This window comes from Pecten maximus, chromosome 15 (assembly GCF_902652985.1).
Source record: "Pecten maximus chromosome 15, xPecMax1.1, whole genome shotgun sequence".
NCBI lineage: Eukaryota > Metazoa > Mollusca > Bivalvia > Pectinida > Pectinidae > Pecten > Pecten maximus.
In genome coordinates this window covers 2,508,919-2,528,106 of record NC_047029.1, presented here as the reverse complement: position 1 = coordinate 2,528,106, position 19,188 = coordinate 2,508,919, and the positions used below count along the sequence as shown (strand labels likewise).

Sequence of the window (19,188 nt, the reverse complement as noted above, 5' to 3'; positions counted from 1 at the left end):
TATCAATAGTTTTCCCGTTTTTGTTATATTTTGGAGATCTACTGAACAGCGGTGAAGGACTCCTTTCCATGTTGTCGTGCTCCCTAGATTTATTAAGTTTTCTGTTACGTCGTCTCATGTCAGGATGCGACTTAGAGGATGCACTGCCCTGAGAAGATAACTGGTCCTCATTTTTCACATTCATCTGACCTGAAGCTGATTTTCCTGCGAAAGTTTTAACAAGATTTGCATTCATCTTCCTACCACTGGTTGATATAGAACTTGGTGTGCTTGCGGGAGATTCCAATCTTGTTTTAATGGCTGAAGTATTTTTCCCCTGTATAACACTTGGTGAGTTATCAGGGGTCGAAAAGTTTGTATTAGACTTGACTTTTGGTTTCTGATGGCCATCATTTGGAGCCGATTTATACGACTTTACCGGCGAAACCGTCACTGTTATCTTCTTGCGTGGCATACCATCCAACCTAGATACAACAATACCACCACTGCTGTGAGGGCTTCTCTCACTTAATTTTTGTGCTGCCTGGCGTATCTGGGACCTTTTCTTCACCATCTCCATAGAGTTGATATAAAAGCCTTCGTTTATAGAATTGGACATAAGTTCCGAGCTCGCTACTGGGTCAGGGTTTCGTAGACTTCCTGGCTTCACTTTGTACTTTCGTTGATGACTTCATCACTTCATGATTACCTTCACATTTTCTATCTTCAGATTTTCTATCTTTGCTTTCTAAGCAAGAAGATTTTGTGTTTTCACGTTTGGAGCCACCTTTTGAAGAAGAATTTGTATCTTGTCTTTTATCAATTTTCACAGAATTCATTTTTTCTTGAGAATTCTTTACACCTTGTGAAAAATCAATATCATGTGTACTGTCTTGTTTCAGAGTATTCGACGTGGTGTGCGGGGAATCCTTGGCAGAATTGGATTCTCTGTTTCGTACGCGTTTTTTGGGTGTGACAGGTTCACTTTCAACAGACTTTTCCATTTTGTTTATATTCTTCTCTGATCGTGAATGGTTTTTAGATTGTCTTTCCATGGAATCATGTTTTGATTTGAGGAACTTTTCCTGGCCTTTCTCCTCATCTTGACTAACAATTTTTCTTCGCGTTCTTGGTGAATTGAGCAGTTGAACAGATCTTTCATCGTCATGTTTGCCTGTATTTTTTTTATCTGGTGAGCAAAGCCTTGACATGATGGAGTCGGCCGACATTTCCTGACTGGTGGTATCACATTTTACCCTACCACGGCAGTTTGTATCAGAATTTCTGTCCTTCACTGGCGACTGATTCCTAGTTCTAGAGTCTCGACTTTCATTACCATGTGACCGATTCCTAATTTTAGGAGTAGTAGGTTCATGAATTTGATTAGGATCGATCTCAGCTTCATCTCCATAATTGACATCTCTTGTTGGCGACCGACTTCTAGTTGTAGTGGTGATGGAGTCTTTGACTTGACTGGAGTCAAGCTTGGACTTATTTTGACATTTTGTCCCTTTACCAGGCGAGAAATTCCTAGTTCTAAGCAAGTCTTTGCCTTGACTTTGGTGAAGGTTATCTCTTTTTTGACAATTTGAATCTTTAACCGGTGAATGACTTGTAGTTGTTGTAGAATCAAGGTTGGCCCTACTTTGAAATTTTTTATCTTTAACTGGTGAGCGACTTCTGGTTCTAGTTATGGGTGAATCTATAATTTGACTAGAAACAAGTTCAGTTTTACTTTGAGAGTTTGTATTTTTAATTGGTGACCGATTCCTGGTTCGAATGGTGGTTGAGTCTTTGACTTGACAGGGGTCAATTTGATCGAGATTGTTTGAAATGCTATCTTTATTCACACTCTCAACCTCTTCAATTGTCTTTGCTTGTGACCTACATAGTCTTTGTCTTCGAGGAGAAAACTGAATCTCGGAAGTTTTTACACTAGATCTTTTATTCGGACTAAGGGAGACAATTTGTGATTCAACATGAGACGACTTCCTGGAAAGAGTCCAAGAGGAAGAATCCCCATCAACTTCGTCATATTTGTCTTTTGTTACTTCCTCTAATTTTTCACAAACTCTTTCTAACAATTTTGGAGAAGATTCTGGAGGTAGTGAACATGGAAGACCTTGTTTTGATCGTGTCCTCGTTTCGCGTAGCACCCTGATCCTATCTCCGGGTAGAGGACTATCTACATTGTTCACACAATCAGGCAGTTTTCTCTGGTTTTCAAGGGATTGATTTTCCTCTGCAGTGTCTCCTTTTACTTTACTTGAACTGTCTAGCACTCGCACACAAGCTGGTTTCTCCGGTTTGTCCGACCCAATCAGACAATCCTCACTAGCGGACAGCGACTGATGACGGGCCCAGGAGACACGACTAGGAGACATGTTTGGATACACACCGAGAGAGTTTCTCATCCTTACAGGGACGACATGGTTCTTAATGTCTAATCCCTCACTAGTACAACTTTGTTTCTCAGGGGAATGTTCTTTTTTCATTTTAGATGTCGCTGATGTCATCTGATCGGAGTCTTTGGGAGAGTCAAATGATACTTTTGAACTTAAAACTTTCGATTTACTATCTTTCTTAAGTACACTTTCTTTTTTCTCGACTGTATTGTCTGTATCTCCAAACACTTTCTTTTTAATGTCCACTTTACCAGAATTATCTTTCAGTGGCTTTTTAGACACAGAAGGAGTTAGTCTTTCAGACACTGGTTTGGTGTCTCCAGGATTTCTCCTCGATTCCCTGCATTCCTTTGACTCCTGTATGCTACAGTCCATCATTACATCAGGTTGCCTGCCCTTTGTTGGACTCTTTGGTTTTGATTGTTTCTTTTTTCTAGCTGTGCCTTTTGCTGCCGACTTCCCTGGGGTTATCAACACCACCTCTTCATCTGACCCACTGTAACATACAAATATTTGCTTTCAAAGAAACATCACCTCTCATCTCACTAAAGGAATCATCCAAACAACACTAGTAAAATTTAGGACAATTTATTTTCAAAAAGTTATTCCGACAAAGCACACTTCAAATATGTCTGTATTTATAGTCGTTTATTTTTACAGGTTAATATTTTGTGAACTAGATCATCAGATTAAAAATTTTGCGTTACACTGCCTTTAATATCAAAGTGTATATATAACACGCATATTACATATATATACAGAAATTATATTCAATGGTAGAAATATTTACAGAGTAATTATTTTTGCACTATATTTAAAGACTGGATACAGCAAAATTAAATCTCCTGGGAATATCGTCAACTACACAGTATTTTATTGACATGAAAAGTAGACTCATCATTGAAACAGTTTGTAGATAAATATACGATAGTAAGCATCCTTAAACAGGAGAATTTGTGTATTTATATGTGTAGTAGTATAACTAGATTTAACTAGAAGCTTACATTGTTTGAAATTTATATATTTATATTAGGAATATAGTGGTCATTGTTAGGCATAACATTTTATGAATGTTTGTGGGTGTTAATAAAGGCCTTTGAAGTCTTTTCCAAGGTTTGCCTGAATGCAGTTGAAAGTCTTTTCAAGGTTTGTCTGAACACAAGTTTAGACCACTAGGTCCGTCCTTCCATATGTCAGGCAAACAGCAAGAGAAGTTAGAAGACAGCAAGGCCGAGGATACAACACTGCATTAGGACAGTTTAGCCGAGGATACAACACTGCATTAGGACAGTTTAGCCGAGGATACAACACTGCATTAGGACAGTTTAGCCGAGGATACAACACTGCATTAGGACAGTTTAGCCGAGGATACAACACTGCATCAGGACAGTTTAGCCGAGGATACAACACTGCATCAGGACAGTTTAGCCGAGGATACAACACTGCATCAGGACAGTTTAGCCGAGGATACAACACTGCATTAGGACAGTTAGCCGAGGATACAACACTGCATTAGGACAGTTTAGCCGAGGATACAACACTGCATCAGGACAGTTTAGCCGAGGATACAACACTGCATCAGGACAGTTTAGCCGAGGATACAACACTGCATCAGGACAGTTTAGCCGAGGATACAACACTGCATCAGGACAGTTTAGCCGAGGATACAACACTGCATCAGGACAGTTTAGCCGAGGATACAACACTGCATAGAACAGTTTAGCCGAGATACAACCTGCATTAGGACAGTTTAGCCGAGGATACAACACTGCATTAGGACAGTTTAGCCGAGGATACAACACTGCATCAGGACAGTTTAGCCGAGGATACAACACTGCATTAGGACAGTTTAGCCGAGGATACAACACTGCATTAGGACAGTTTAGCCGAGGATACAACACTGCATTAGGACAGTTTAGCCGAGGATACAACACTGCATCAGGACAGTTAAGTTTTTTTAAAAAGTAGATCTTAAGGTCATGGTTACGGTCAGCAGGTTCGCAAATGTAGCACCAATGGAAAAGTCTTGTCACAAGGAACACACATGTCAAATACCTAAGCTGTATCCTTATTTAGTATTGACACAACACTGTTTTATAAAAACTTTAACCTATCTATCTATAAATGATGCCAATGGTATAGCAATAACTCCCCTGGACTGTCCAGGTGAGCTAAAAACTTAATGAAGAGGTACCTTATATTGTCTGTATTACGCTTCTTGGTACAATGTCTCAGTAGTACCCTCTGTAGGAAGCGGGCAGTACTAGGGCCTGTCAGAATCAGGTTGTCCAGAGGTTCATAATTCTTTTTATCTCTGATAAATGTCCTGTGTTGCTCCTGGATCACATGCTGGGGAGAGAAGATGGTATTTGTAACTAAACTCCACAAATACTTATTTGACTTATAAAGGGCTATTCCATTAAAATATCTACCCAACTCCAGGACTCCACAATAAATCACTTCTATCCAGGGTTGGATTACCTTCCTATTACTTCTATGTAATTTATTAAATAAATTCTATGGGTGGTACCCCTTAACCAAACCTGGAGTCCTGGGGTTGGATAGTTTTACTGGAATAGTCCTTAGAAGTCTCCTATATAATATTAATGATGATATACATATATATGCCTTCCTAATGAAGAAGCAAGGCTGGACATAAGACAAAAATTTACAAAATCTCTGGTGCATACAAAGTACTGTAAAGTCATATACAGTGGATCTTCTCTAAACTGATCATGCATGGGACATGAATATTTGGCTGGCTTACAAGATTTGGTTTGGAGAGGTGACTCTTCTAAGCCAGCAAAATATTCATGTCCCATGCATGATCAGTTTAGAAGATTTGGTTTGGAGAGGTGAAGGGCCGCGGTGGTCGAGTGGTTAAGGTGTCCCGACACGTTAACACTAGCCCTCCACCTCTGGGTTGCGAGTTCGAAACCTACGTGGGGCAGTTGCCAGGTACTGACTGTAGGCCGGTGGTTTTTCTCCGGGTACTCCGGCTTTCCTCCACCTCCAAAACTGGCACGTCCTTAAATGACCCTGGCTGTTAATAGGACGTTAAACAAAAACAAACCAAACCAAATTGGAGAGGTGATCTGATATAACCATTCAGGGTCCAGAGATAATATAATGAAATGATAATATTGATCAGATGACAGTTTGTGTTTTTGAAGCAGCATTAAAATTATGGAACTTAATAAATTTGTTGAATTCAGAATCTAAAGAAAAAAATATTCCTATACTGATTGCATATGCCTACAATCACTTCACTTATTATTGTGTCAAGTCTCCCTACACCTCATGGGGCAAAATAATTATTTCATTTTACACTAGAAAGGTTTTACTATTAAAATGAAAGCAATTAGGCCAAACAAAATTAATGTCTTGTTTCTCAGGCACATTTTTCCAAAAAAGGATGAGGGAGGGAGGCTTTTTTTTTTTTTTTTTACTACCTAAAAATGTGATGAGGGAGGGACTTTTTTATTTTTTTCTCTCAGTCACATAATGATACATATACATGAATCATGTGATTTGAAATTGTGTCAATTGTTAAATGCATAAAATGAATAAAGAAATCTTAATTTTAAACTATTGTCTTTATTTTCTGGTATTAAACTTGCAATTTAACGGTTAAATTGAAAAACAATTGAGATACAATTTTATGTTCAATGTTCACCAGATGTACACAAGTGATCAGGAACTCCCTATGTTTTAAGATTTGGTTCTTACATAATGTCCAAACAGTTTTGTTGCTTCGTTTACCTTCAAAGACATCGATCATTAATTTATCAAAAACATCAGCTTTCCGTTTGCCGATCGCGGCCGACACATCATGATCCGTGAATTTTGGCGGAAACGACCAGTCGTCGGGACCAAGCGATCCATCGCGCAGACCCTTGTAAAGTTCGCCAAACGAACAAGTGTCGCTATAATTCGATATGATTGTCCAGGGTAAAATAACACTGCCAGAAAAAGATATTTGAATGGAAATCATTGCTACCATGTGCAATCGAAAAATCAAGCTTCTAAAAGATAAACAAACGTTTCAATGATCTGATTTGGGAGATTCTAAAACACGGATCGGGCAAGTTCCGGATATTGCGGCAACCAACGTCGGATTTTTTTCCGGAATTTATTTTTCGGCGCGGACGTTTTTATTTTTTTGATTTCAATAAAAAGTGAGTGGTGCGGGGGGTTCATATTGGATGCGGGCGGGCCTGAGAAACAAGAAATTAATTTTATTTGGCCTTATTTTAAACATCCACCAGTTAAACCTTATTTAGTACATAAACAGTAATTGAAAATAAAACCTGACCTACTATTAACTTACATAGACAGTAATTGAAAATAAAACCTGACCTAATATTAACTTACATAAACAGTAATTGAAAATAAAACCTGACCTACTATTAACTTCCAAACCTACTACACATGTATGCCTCAGCTAACAACAGCATATGCCACAGGAGATTTCACAGTTGGTTAGTCTGACCACCTGATTTCATAGTTGGTTAGCCTGACCACCTGATTTCATGTGGTTAGTCCGACCACCAGAATGCACATGTAGTTAGTCTGACCACCTTATTTCATAGTTGGTTAGCCCGACCACCTGATTTCACTGGTGGTTAGCCTGACCACCTGATTTCACAGTTGGTTAGTCCGACCACCTGATTTTACAGGTTGTTAGCCCGACCACCTGATTTCACAGTTGGTTAGCCTGACCACCTGATTTCACAGTTGGTTAGTCCGACCACCTGATTTCACAGTTGGTTAGCCCGACCACCTGATTTCACAGTTGGTTAGCCCGCCACATGACTGCCATGTTTACCCAGGTAAAGCCTGTTAATGTGATTTCAGTACATTTTTTAAAACTACAAAATCGATTCAGTATTGGGCAGAGAAATGGATAGCTGAAGTTTTTTTTATAACTATAATACAGAAAGATCAATTCTGAACATCACCATTTCATTGATATTATGAGGTAATCAGATGAGAAGGATCGGTTTTTGGAAAGTTGCCCTGTATTATCCTTGGGCTCAAATATCTTCTTCTTTCTTTAAAAATGCTGTTTCATGGTAACTTGACCCTTGTGGATTAATAGTATCAACAAAACCCACTAATAGAAAAAAAATTAAAAAAACACAAAAAGTGTCAAATTGCAACACTTCACTTGTGGATGTATAGTTTGTTGATTCAGAATATCCATGAAATCAAGGAAAATAATAAAAAATAACAACTTTGAAAAGTATGCGTTTACTTTATACCGGGTAATACTCTTGCCAACACTTATCTGTATACTTAACTTACACTATATAATACCTGCATACTGAAAGTTTCCCACGTTATTAAACTACTACATAGTACTAATGATCAGCATTCTAATAAATGACTGACTGTAGCATCCTCTCTTTGTCACCAACTCAAGTTACCTTGTCCAAGTCGTCATATTTTATCTGACAACATTCACAGTATCCTCTCTTCCGTTCCTGGATTCGTTTCTGTTCCTTGCGCCTCCTCAGTTCCCCAGCGGTAACCACTTTCATTCCACTAAACCCACCACCCTGGTTCTCTGATGGACGGCTTTTCCTGGGAATAGATATCATTATCTGTACAGTTGATCGTTCAGAAATGAGCTAGTAATACGAGTGTCAAAATTCGCAAAATTTGAAAGGCATCTTGGGTTTTAACAATCACAGTATCTGATCTGTACATTGATTCCTTTTGATCAGAAGGAGATTTTTTTTTTTTTTTACTTTAACCAGAATTTAATTTCTTTAAAACTGCTCTTTCAGGCCTCTGTACAGTGAAAATTTAAAATTTACAATTTTGATCTATTTTTGGCAATGGAATCCATCTGCACAATTTACCGTTCTGACGATGTGATGCATGTCAAAAGTAAGTTCTCTTTTCTGCCTGACTTATAAACCTACCCTGGAGCCTCTACTCTCAGAGTCTTGTCTACCTGACTTATAAACCTACCCTGGAGCCTCTACTCTCAAAGTCTTGTCTACCTGACTTATAAACCTACCCTGGAGCCTCTACTCTCAAAGTCTTGTCTGCCTGACTTATAAACCTACCCTGGAGCCTCTACTCTCAAAGTCTTGTCTACCTGACTTATAAACCTACCCTGGAGCCTCTACTCTCAAGAGTCTTGTCTACCTGACTTATAAACCTACCCTGGAGCCTCTACTCTCAGAGTCTTGTCTGCCTGACTTATAAACCTACCCTGGAGCCTCTACTCTCAGAGTCTTGTCTACCTGACTTATAAACCTACCCTGGAGCATCCACTTTCGAAGTCTTGTCTACCAGACTTATAAACCTACCCTGGAGCCTCTACTCTCAGAGTCTTGTCTACCTGACTTATAAACCTACCCTGGAGCCTCCTCTATCAGAGTCTTGTCTACCTGACTTATAAACCTACCCTGGCGCGTCCACTCTCAAAGTCTTGTCTACCTGACTTATAAACCTACCCTGGCGCGTCCACTTTCGGAGTCTTGTCTGCCTGACTTATAAACCTACCCTGGAGCGTCCACTTTCGGAGTCTTGTTACTGCCGCTGTCCTCACCACCGATGCCTGCTGGACTAGCTGGCATGTTGTTGTCCATCTGCTGTGCCAGTCCGATTCTGTCCCCGCGCTCCTCTCGCGACCTTTCACCCCGCCCAACTGTTGTTCCATCAAATGGACACGTCCCCTTCGGAGTATCAACATTGGCAAAAGGCCAGCTGTCCAGGCTTCCGTGAACAGGTCGATACTGCCGAGTTTTGGATTCAAATTTCAGCATAGGTGACCTCAACCTCTTAACTAGAAGTGTAAAAATAGAATATGTGGAACATGACTTCCTGTTCCACCTTCGTGGAATAATCTGCAGATGAGATTTCACCAACACAAACACAGTGGTTAGATATGATACAGAACAGAGTGCAACAAACCAAAAATCGAATAAGTTTTATATTGACAATCATCCTTCAATTTTACTTACAATCATAGTTGGCTGATTTTTAGAACAATATATATTGTGCACATGAAAATCTTGGCAACAACAAAAATTAATAGACCTAACTTGCTTCAATACACCTCTTTTGCATGAACGAGCGCCAGAAATAAGAGTGTTTTTCACAGTTCCTTGAAATTTATACAGCAGATGACTTGTTTGTTTGTGTTTTACGGCCCGTCGACAACTAAGGTCATTTAGGACAGGAGATGACTCAAAGATGTTCCTTCAGTATGTTTGTATTGGGTTCAAAGTTTTTGCAGTTAGTGGTGACATACTTACTTTTACATCCCCTGGTGTTAGCTGACTGATTACTCTGTAAATAGAAACGAAATACAGCATTCAAAACATACAAATATACACAATCAAAAAGTAGAAAAAAATCTCCAGACTTCCTGCCAAGTGTATATATGTGTTGTGGTTCGATCATCTACTAGGCTATTTCAGTGGTACGTATAGTTTTAAAATTAGAATGATAATTCAAATTATAATCATCTTGATAATTAGGTATTAACTGGACACGAGGTTTATATATATACTGTGATGCCAGAAGCCAGCAATGTATTGAGTCTGAAGAACTGAGACTGCAGATTTCAAAGATCACTAAACATTTTTATAGTGGAATATACAACCAGAGGAGAATATCTCAAGATGGAGAGATTCTCAAAGAACTAACTTCCTGCTTTGTTCATATTTATGTTGTGGTTCAATATAAGATACCTAGAGGAATCCAGTGCCCTCTTCAGGAAAGTAGTAAACAAATGAAAAAGAAGAGGAACAACTAAATCCAGGTTTCCTGTTTGTTTATAAATACATGATTTTCCCTGTGTAGACAGTTCTTAATATGAAATTTAGGAGGGGTAGGAATGATTTGTGTTTGGCCTTCCCACTTGAGAATTGACAAAATTGCATTAGAACAGAAAACCTTCAGGAATGTTTTAGCTTAGGATATTGCTCACAATAAAAAACTTTATATATATATATAATTTGAATTACAAACCTTGGAGCTGTCAGGGGGTAATTTTGCTAATTCTTTGAGTATCCACTTCAAGGCAGCTACAAAATACAAATATTGTTATATATAATTCATACTGATCATCCTTTTACATCATGTTTGTGATATATTTGCAAAAGTGGTCCTATCATGAAGTGTCACTTCAAAAAAATATCTTTACAATAGTTTCTTTAATGTTAAGATATAGACTAAACAAAAACAGCCAACAAGTCCATTCAAAATAATAAAGGACTCCATTTATACTCAGTATATACCCTGTTAGAGGTTCTCTGTCACAATGATTCTACCGACCAGGCAACTTACCTTCAACTGAAACGATCTTCACCTTCCACTTTTCTGCATTTTCTATAATACTGCTAGTCTGTGAACATGAAAGATGAAGAATTTGAAACATTAACTTGGAACACTATTATCTTATGATACTGGCTGTATTTAGTTAACATGTAGGTAACTTCTTTACGTTTGACCCGAGAGAAACAAACAGTACTGTGTGTTCAGTATACTTAAATAAATATTTCAAATTAATGAATTATAGGTATCATAGAAAATGTTTACATCAGTTTCAACGAAAATGTTTTACAGCAGATATCGAAGAAATGGTTTTACATCATGATGTTAAGTCCTTGTTGAAGATTGCTGTATTATACCTTTTTCTGTAATTGTGCCTTTTGCAGTATCGCTTTACCCCTGGTAACCTAAAAAAACAAAAACATGTACAGTTGGATTATTATAAAAGTGTGTATTTGTCATTTACTGTGTATTTATCTTGGTATCTCTTGTCGGAAAGAAATCTTGCTTATATTTGCCAATCATATTGTCTTACTGCAGGATTCTGTCTTATCAAGATTCCAAAAATACTTCCACTATCTACATTTCCACTGGCCATGGGTCAAGGCAGTATTTAGGGGAATATACCATTTTTACTATTTAGAGGAAAACCCAGGTTCTAAAAGTCTATTCCCCCACCCTACAAGAATACAATTTTTTTTTTCAAGCTATTCTACATTGTTAGCATAGCATATCATAGGTAACACAGACATGTAAAACATTTAATTATTTGGTTATTTAATTAATCTGGGTGAATATATAAGATTATTGGCAAAAATTGTTAAAAAAATGCTTTCCTGGGGAATATGAACCATTCATTCATTTGGGAAAATTTTCACTAGCCTATATTGGAATTTTCAATGCAGGGAAATCAATTCAGCTGAAAAAATTAACCCCTTAACAAGAAATGGGGGTAAAATGACTTCTGCTTGCTGTTTGAGGTCGAATAAAAGATAAACAACATTAGATTTGTCTTGATAAGTCACTGATTATCAATTTGATTTCAGACAGCACATGGTAGTGGCCACCTTTCAGCCTCTTTTACAAGTTGTACACTACAGGTATTTAACATTTAATCTATTATAGAAAATTGTTTAAAGCCATAGAAACTATGAAAGCACTACAGGGTTTTTGCCAGCTATTTTGGGAAAGGGTCCCTGAACAAAAATTGGGAAAATATCATCGGTGTTTCATCAAATTTGGGAATATATTATAAAGTTGGAAAAATATATGAATTATACAAGCTTAGCTGTTTCTTTTCATAATATTTGTACAAATGAATACAAGTCAGCATCTCTTTTCAGGATATTTGCTTTAATCAATCAGAGAATGTTTAATTTTCTGTCTTTAGTGTGCTTAAACTTTAGTGTGCCTGACTTTCAGATCGGGAATTACCAGTATTTCGTTTGAAAAAGCTCGTAACTTTTATTAAATCTTTCGAATCTTTGAGCAAAATCTTCTTTGCGTAATATTTGGAATTGTGTGACATCGTCCTGAGTCCAGTACTTAATTTGACCTCGGTAAATAGAACGAGTCGTTCTAACGTACGTAACGAGTCGTTCTTATGTACGTAAACGCTTTGCATTAAACTCCCCTTTAAACGGGCGATTCAAACGCAGATATGATATGACTTCAATAAGACTATCCAAGCGCATGCGCGCATCGCAAAACCAACAACAACACGATGACTCACGGTAACATTTTAACGTTGACAAAATAATGACTGGAAGCTTGTATAAATCCAAATTTTTAAGTTGTCTTATGTTAACAGCGATTGGGAAAATACAGACCGGAATTGGGAAAATATAGACCGAAATTGGGAAAATACGTGCCAATTTTCAATTTGGAATGGGTCTGTGTACCGGACCCAAAATATACCTGGCAAAAACCCTGCACTATGACACAAAAGAGTAACTTCCACACATAACTGGGTATTGGGGAGATGCAGTTAATACGCAGGATCAAAATCCTGATCAGCTGACAAAAAAAATCAAAACACACACAGTCTGGACATAGATTTTGACATGCCTAGTATTTTTTTTAAATATTAACTGCGAAAATGTTTTTATAAGTTGGGTTCCTTTTAGAATTTTAAATATCCGCCTGCAGATCTAGACAAGCTACTTTATAGTGCTTTTATGGAATAAGTAATGAAAAGAAAGTTATATACATGTTTTATTAGCTGACAAGAACAGTGAATTACAGTCCCCACTTGATGTGAATTTACATGCAAAGATTTTACACTTTATAGCAAATCACCAGGTAATACTCACAGATTGGGGTGCTTTAGTTTCCACAGCTCCAGGTGATGGCGAAGGGCCACAGTTGAAGGGGCTTGGAGTTGAGACACCTGCAGGACTGTCAGCTGATTGAAGTCTGTCCTCATTTTTCGGTTTTGGTCTTGGATGACTTGTAATAAGGTAATTTATTTCTTTGACGAAAAACTTTTCTACAGACTGATAATAAAACAGAAAATTATTTCGTCAGAAAGCAGATCATGTAAACATCATAAAAATAGATTAAATGTTTTCATTTTCCTATGTTTTCCTTTACTGTCACAAAATTTACAAATCAATGTACATTAGTGTTGTTTGTCTTCACTTTCTAACTTCCCAAATCCGAGTTTGGTATGCATTTTAAATAATCACAGTTTCTTTGTGGAAATGATGAGTTAATTTGAACAGATGAGGATGATTAATGATCTGTGTGAAGCAATCTTAATCAAATACCTGATTGGTAGACTTATTTTTACATTCATATTCGGTCAAATCTCTATCCACATGTCCTTATCTAAAATATCAGTCCTGTATCTGCATTTGCCTTGAAAAGAAAGGCCTGAAGTGTTTTAAGCTTTGCAGATATTTTTTTAAGATGTCTACTGAGATTATTTCACAAGTTAATTTTTTGTGACCCTTTTTTTGTATACTTCAAACAGATGTAAAAAATTATCAAAAAGATCAAAGATGAAAGTCTTCAACCACATTGGTTATATATTACATCTATTTCTAGTTTTTAGAAACAAATCCACACCCCAATCATACCCCTTCATAAGCAAACTAGTGGTTTCCCTTGATCTGTCCGAGGCAGGTCACCTGCTTATAATAATTAAAGCACTAACTTATGAACTTACTGAACCAAGTCTCTTTAAGTCAGCTTCCAATTTCTTTGTAAGTCGAGCATCTTTGACATCAAGGTAAATGAGTTTGCCAGTCAATGGTAGCTTTGGTTGTTTGTTATCATTGTACTCCAGTTTCCTTTTACCCTTGGGGCAAGCGCTTTCTGTTGAGACAAATGTGACAATACATTTAATAGTTTAGTTTCTTGCTGTGTATGACAAATCATGCACACTTATTAAATTAGCCACTTCGACTAATTTGAACGAATAATAATAATAATAGCATTCAGTATAGTACATCGTATCACATAAGTTTATACAATATTTTCAACATTTTCTTAATAAATAATGATAAATAATAAATAGTATCAAATTGTTGTGTTATCACAGGTGGTAGTTTGACATATATATATACAATGCACTTTATTTTTTGGCTTTACCTAGGATTGCCCATGGATGAAAGCCGGAGTGCAGCGTATTTCCAAAGGGGTCCTCGAGTAAAAAAAATCTTAATTCAAAATATTCATTTTAAAATAAAACTTCTAAATGCTATACTGATTGAACTGCATTTTGTATACTACTTGACTTGCATTTAACTATTTAGATCTTACATTTAAATCACTTACTGTTTTTGCTGTCTTTGCCGTTGGACGGTTTTTTCATTCTTCCTCAAATAAAACTAAACAATCTAAAAATTTACGGCTTGCCGGCCAACGCTCTACATTGAAAACGCATAGTTACCATCATCACTACAAGAAAGTGGAAGCATTGATGCAAAAATAATTTTTCGTTCTACCAAACTTGACTGAATTAAAAGTAATCGAATAGCATTTTAAAGGGAAATAATAAACATTTTTAGAATTTAAAGTTGATGTTGTTTTTCTTCTTCCTATCTTGCCGCCAAATATAGCCCCGCAGAATAATGTTATGAGATCGCTGATTGGCTAAAATTACGAACGTCCTTCCCCTTCAAGAAAACAATCCAATATGGCTGCGCCCATGAACAACGTGTTTGTAGGCTCTGAAATAGGTTTGTTGAAAGGAGTCAGTCTTCCAAAGTCAAAGTGGGAAAACATAAACTCATTAGAAGGAGCAAAGAAGGAAAACGAAATAACTACACTTTGTTGGGGAAATGATAATCAGACTGAAATTTGTTTAGGTTTGAAATGTCAAAAAGTGAGAACATACGACACCATCTCGAAAGAGTTTTCTGATGAAACGGATTTCCATGTAGACGATGGAAGGTTAAGGGGTTTACTTAAGATCGACAACAATTTTGTAACTGCATCTAGTACAGGAGTTGTCAGACTTTGGAAAGATGTTGAGGATTTCACGGAGATACAAGCAGGAAAGGATTTGTATTGTATGACGAATAATCCTGTAACTCCAAATGTTTTGGCAACCGGAGGAAAGGAAAACGAACTTAAAATATGGAACTTAGAGGAACCTGAAAAACCAACTTTTCAGACTAAAAATGTGAAGAATGACTGGTTAAATCTGCGTGTTCCAGTTTGGGTAATCCAAACTCGATTCTTACCACAGAGTGAGAAATTGGTGACAACTACTGGTCATCACCAGATACGGGTATATGACCCAAAGGCACAGCGAAGACCGGTATTAGACTTTACATACGACGAATATCCCATCACAGCCTTATCTACATGGGGCAGTCAAGATAACCAGGTGCTTGTTGGAAACACACAAGGACAAATGGCACTGATAGACCTCCGCAAGAGAGCTATGGTACAGCAATATAAAGGCTTTGCTGGTGGAATCCGTTGTATTCAGTGTCACGAAAGTCTGCCACTTGTGGCATCTTGTGGTTTGGACAGATATCTTCGTGTACATGACTTGGAAACTCGTGAATTGTTACACAAGGTGTACCTAAAATCCAAGCTTAATTGTCTTTTGTTTGGTAGGAAGTGGGAAAGTGAAGAGAAAACAGAAACCAAGAACAGAGGCAAACAGATAAATGTAATTAAGAAGGAAGAGGTGGGAGAAGATAATGAAGAGGAGGATGAAAACATGTGGGAACAAATGATGGTAGTACAAACAAGAACGAAGAGGAAAAGTGAAGTGCCAGAGGAAATTATAGGTTACTCGAAGAAGAAGAAAATGCAAAGGACTGAAAAAACTGTGAAAGGGATGAAAAAGAAAAAAGAATTGTGATAAAGACATTGTTACCGGATTTTAAAGTGGTGTCTATTTCAGACATGGTCAGGTCTACATTAAAGTCAAAATTATTGTTGGAAAATGTTTGTTTTTATTTTATGTATAAGGTGATTATCGAAATATTAGCACATGTTGTAATGTAGATGATTCCTTTTCCTAAATCAAGTAGTACTTTAAAAGTGTTAAACAACAAGTCAAGTTTGCATAGAGATTGTCTTGATAAAGCATATTATGCTGTCAGAAAAAGTATACATTGACAGTCACTGATTATGTCGGACGTAATAACACTGATGGAATCTCAGAGTTGGTATCAATAAAATATTCCTGTCACAGTTACAGTAATCGCACTGATGTGTTCGTATGGGAAGTATTATACACTGACAAAATAATGTAATCATAAAGCACTGATCAGAAGAAAGTTACTTTCCAGACACTCGTCTTCATATTCCAAATTACACACACTCATCTTAATATTTCAAATTACTGACATACATCTTCATATTCCAAATTACAGACCTGCTTCTTCATATTCTACATTACAGACACACATCTTCATATTTTACAGACACACATCTTCATTTTTAGCTTATGCCATACCGTAGCGTCCGTCTGTCGTCCGTCCATCAGTCCGTCAACAATTGACCACATAACCACAGATCAGAATTTGACCAAATTTGGTCAGAAGCATCCCTATGGGGTGGGGACTCAGAATTGTACAAATGATGGGGCTGACCCCCCAGGGGTCTGAGGGGCGGGGCCAAAAGGGGTCAATTTGGCTCTATTAATATAAACGACTTCTTCTCTGAAACCAGGCAAAGGATATTGTTCCTATTTGCCTGGTAGCATTACTATTGGGTGGGGATTAATAATTATGCAAATGATGGGGCTGACCCCCCAGGGGCCTGAGGGGTGGGGCCAAATGTGGTCAATTGGGCTTTATTGATACAAACAACTTCTTCTCTGAAACCGAGCAATGGATATCGCTCATATTTGCCTGGTAGCATCACTATTGGGTGGGGATTGAAAATTGTACAAATGGTGAGGCTGACCCCCCCCCCCCCCCCCCCCCCCCCCGGGGTCTGAGGGGCGGGGCCAAGAGGGGTCAATTTGGCTTAATTGATATGAACAACTTCTCTGAAACCAAGCAATAGATATTGCTCTTATTTTACTGTGAGCATCCCTTTGGGGTCAGGAGTCAAAATTGTACAAATGTTGGGGCCGACCTTCCTGGGGGCTGAGGGGCAGGGCCAAAAGGGGTCAATTTGGCTAAATTGATATAAACAACTTCTTCTCTAAAACTAAGCAATGGATATCGCTTATATTTGTATGGTAGTATTCATAGGAAGTGGGGACTCAAAATTGTACAAATGTTGGGGTTGCATTTCATATAGAATATGAAGAAGCAGGTCTGTAATTTGGAATATGAAGATGTATGGGGGGGGGGGGGGGGGGGGGGGGGGGGGGGGGGGGGTAGCATCCCTCTGAGGTTGCGCCAAATGTCAATTTCATTTCATGGATTAATGCATTTTTTGGCATTAAAACCTCACGTACCCATATAAAATGCCTATGATATATTGACATAGCAATACCAGTGACAAATATACTTAATCATCATTCTTGTTTCATGTCTCATGAAAACCAGGTGAGCGATACAGGCACTCTGGGCCTCTTGTTCTAATTACAGACACACATCTTCATATTCCAAATTACCGACACTCATCTTCATATTCCAAATTACAGATATTCATCTTCATATTCCAAATTACAGACATTCATCTTCATATTCCAAATTACCGACACTCATCTTCATATTCCAAATTACAGATATTCATCTTCATATTCCTAATTTCAGACACACATCTTCATATTCCAAATTACAGACACTCATCTTCATATTCCAAATTACAGACATACATCTTCATATTCCAAATTACAGACACTCGTCTTCCTATTCCAAATTACAGATATTCATCTTCATATTCCAAATTACAGACATTCATCTTCATATTCCAAATTACCGACACTCATCTTCATATTCCAAATTACAGACATACATCTTCATATTCCAAATTCCGGACACTGGTCTTCAAATTCCAAATTCCAGACACTCGTCTTCATATTCCAAATTACAGACACTTATCTTCATATTCCAGATTCCAATATCTAATGATATGTAGATCTGACTGTTCAGAAAGAAGATGCACTACATCAACATTATCCACAATAATGGATACTTAGAGACTGAGGTAAAGAAATATTAAAATCATGGAAAATTCCAATTCAATGATTGACACTATTGGTATAAAGAAATATTACTCTGATGGAAATTGTGGTAAAATGAAAAATTACAATAATTGAATAGGTCATATTACAATGACAGATAATGTCAAAATATTTCTTAAATAATGGACACTTTCAATAAAGAAAATACTGAGTAATGGACGCTTTTTAAAGATAGAGAAATAATGCCACTATAAAAACATGTCAATTAAGGACGTATTCAGTAATGGACATTGTCAGTGTAATTAATAGTCTTTATTATTTGTTAAGTCAAATAACCAAGAAGCTATTTTAAGTGACCTTTAACACCCTTAACAATGTAGTACCAGATCTATAAATTTAACAAATAGGTAGATTTCAAAAGTGGTCGGGTAACACACTTTGACTTTCACCTAGGCGGTCGGGGTTCGACTCCCCGATCCGACGTGAAAAGGTATGGAGTCACCTGCCCGACCACGTGGGTTTTCCTCGGGTACTCCTTCCCATAGTAAGACCCGTCGCGCGCTTCCATCCGAGCCAACAAGAGTGGTTAATATAAGTTAATATAACTTGTTTCCCAATTGTTGTAAAATAAATAAAGTTTACATTTTAAGGTAGATTTCAACAATATCACAATAACAACAATATAGTTACTGATTAGTGCATGTCATCACAGTTTATGCAAATAAAAATTTGAAATCCTAAAAAATGTAATTCAATTATGAACGCATCAGTCATTGATCCACAAGGAGTTGGCACGAATTCCTAACCCACGGTTCAAACGCATCGCTCAAACTCGACATTGTAGACTAAATTCCTTGACGTACACCCTTGCAACTTGAAAAAGTTTTGCCCATTAAGGCTTGCCTTTGTGCAACCAACACAAAATCGATAAATGTAACGCGAATGAAAGTAAAGATGTAA

At 37.4% G+C, this 19,188-nt stretch overlaps 2 protein-coding genes across 2 annotated transcripts; one reads left to right on the top strand and one right to left on the bottom strand.

The window, feature by feature from the left end:
- Window positions 1–590: 590 nt before the first annotated feature.
- Window positions 591–14,734, bottom strand: LOC117343569. The gene is made up of 11 exons (XM_033905990.1): window positions 14,460–14,734; window positions 13,849–13,997; window positions 12,992–13,174; window positions 11,039–11,086; window positions 10,695–10,752; window positions 10,377–10,432; window positions 9,659–9,692; window positions 8,904–9,186; window positions 7,814–7,970; window positions 4,579–4,733; window positions 591–2,880 (listed from the first exon to the last, which is right to left on the bottom strand). Exons 1-11 carry the CDS (start codon window positions 14,494–14,496, stop codon window positions 621–623), a joined length of 3,420 nt encoding a protein of 1,139 aa, XP_033761881.1. The 5' UTR covers window positions 14,497–14,734; the 3' UTR covers window positions 591–620.
- A 72-nt stretch (window positions 14,735–14,806) lies between these two features.
- LOC117344025 (WD repeat-containing protein 74-like) lies at window positions 14,807–16,087 on the top strand. The gene has a single exon (XM_033906620.1). It carries the CDS (start codon window positions 14,821–14,823, stop codon window positions 16,000–16,002), a length of 1,182 nt encoding a protein of 393 aa, XP_033762511.1. The 5' UTR covers window positions 14,807–14,820; the 3' UTR covers window positions 16,003–16,087.
- Window positions 16,088–19,188: the final 3,101 nt, after the last annotated feature.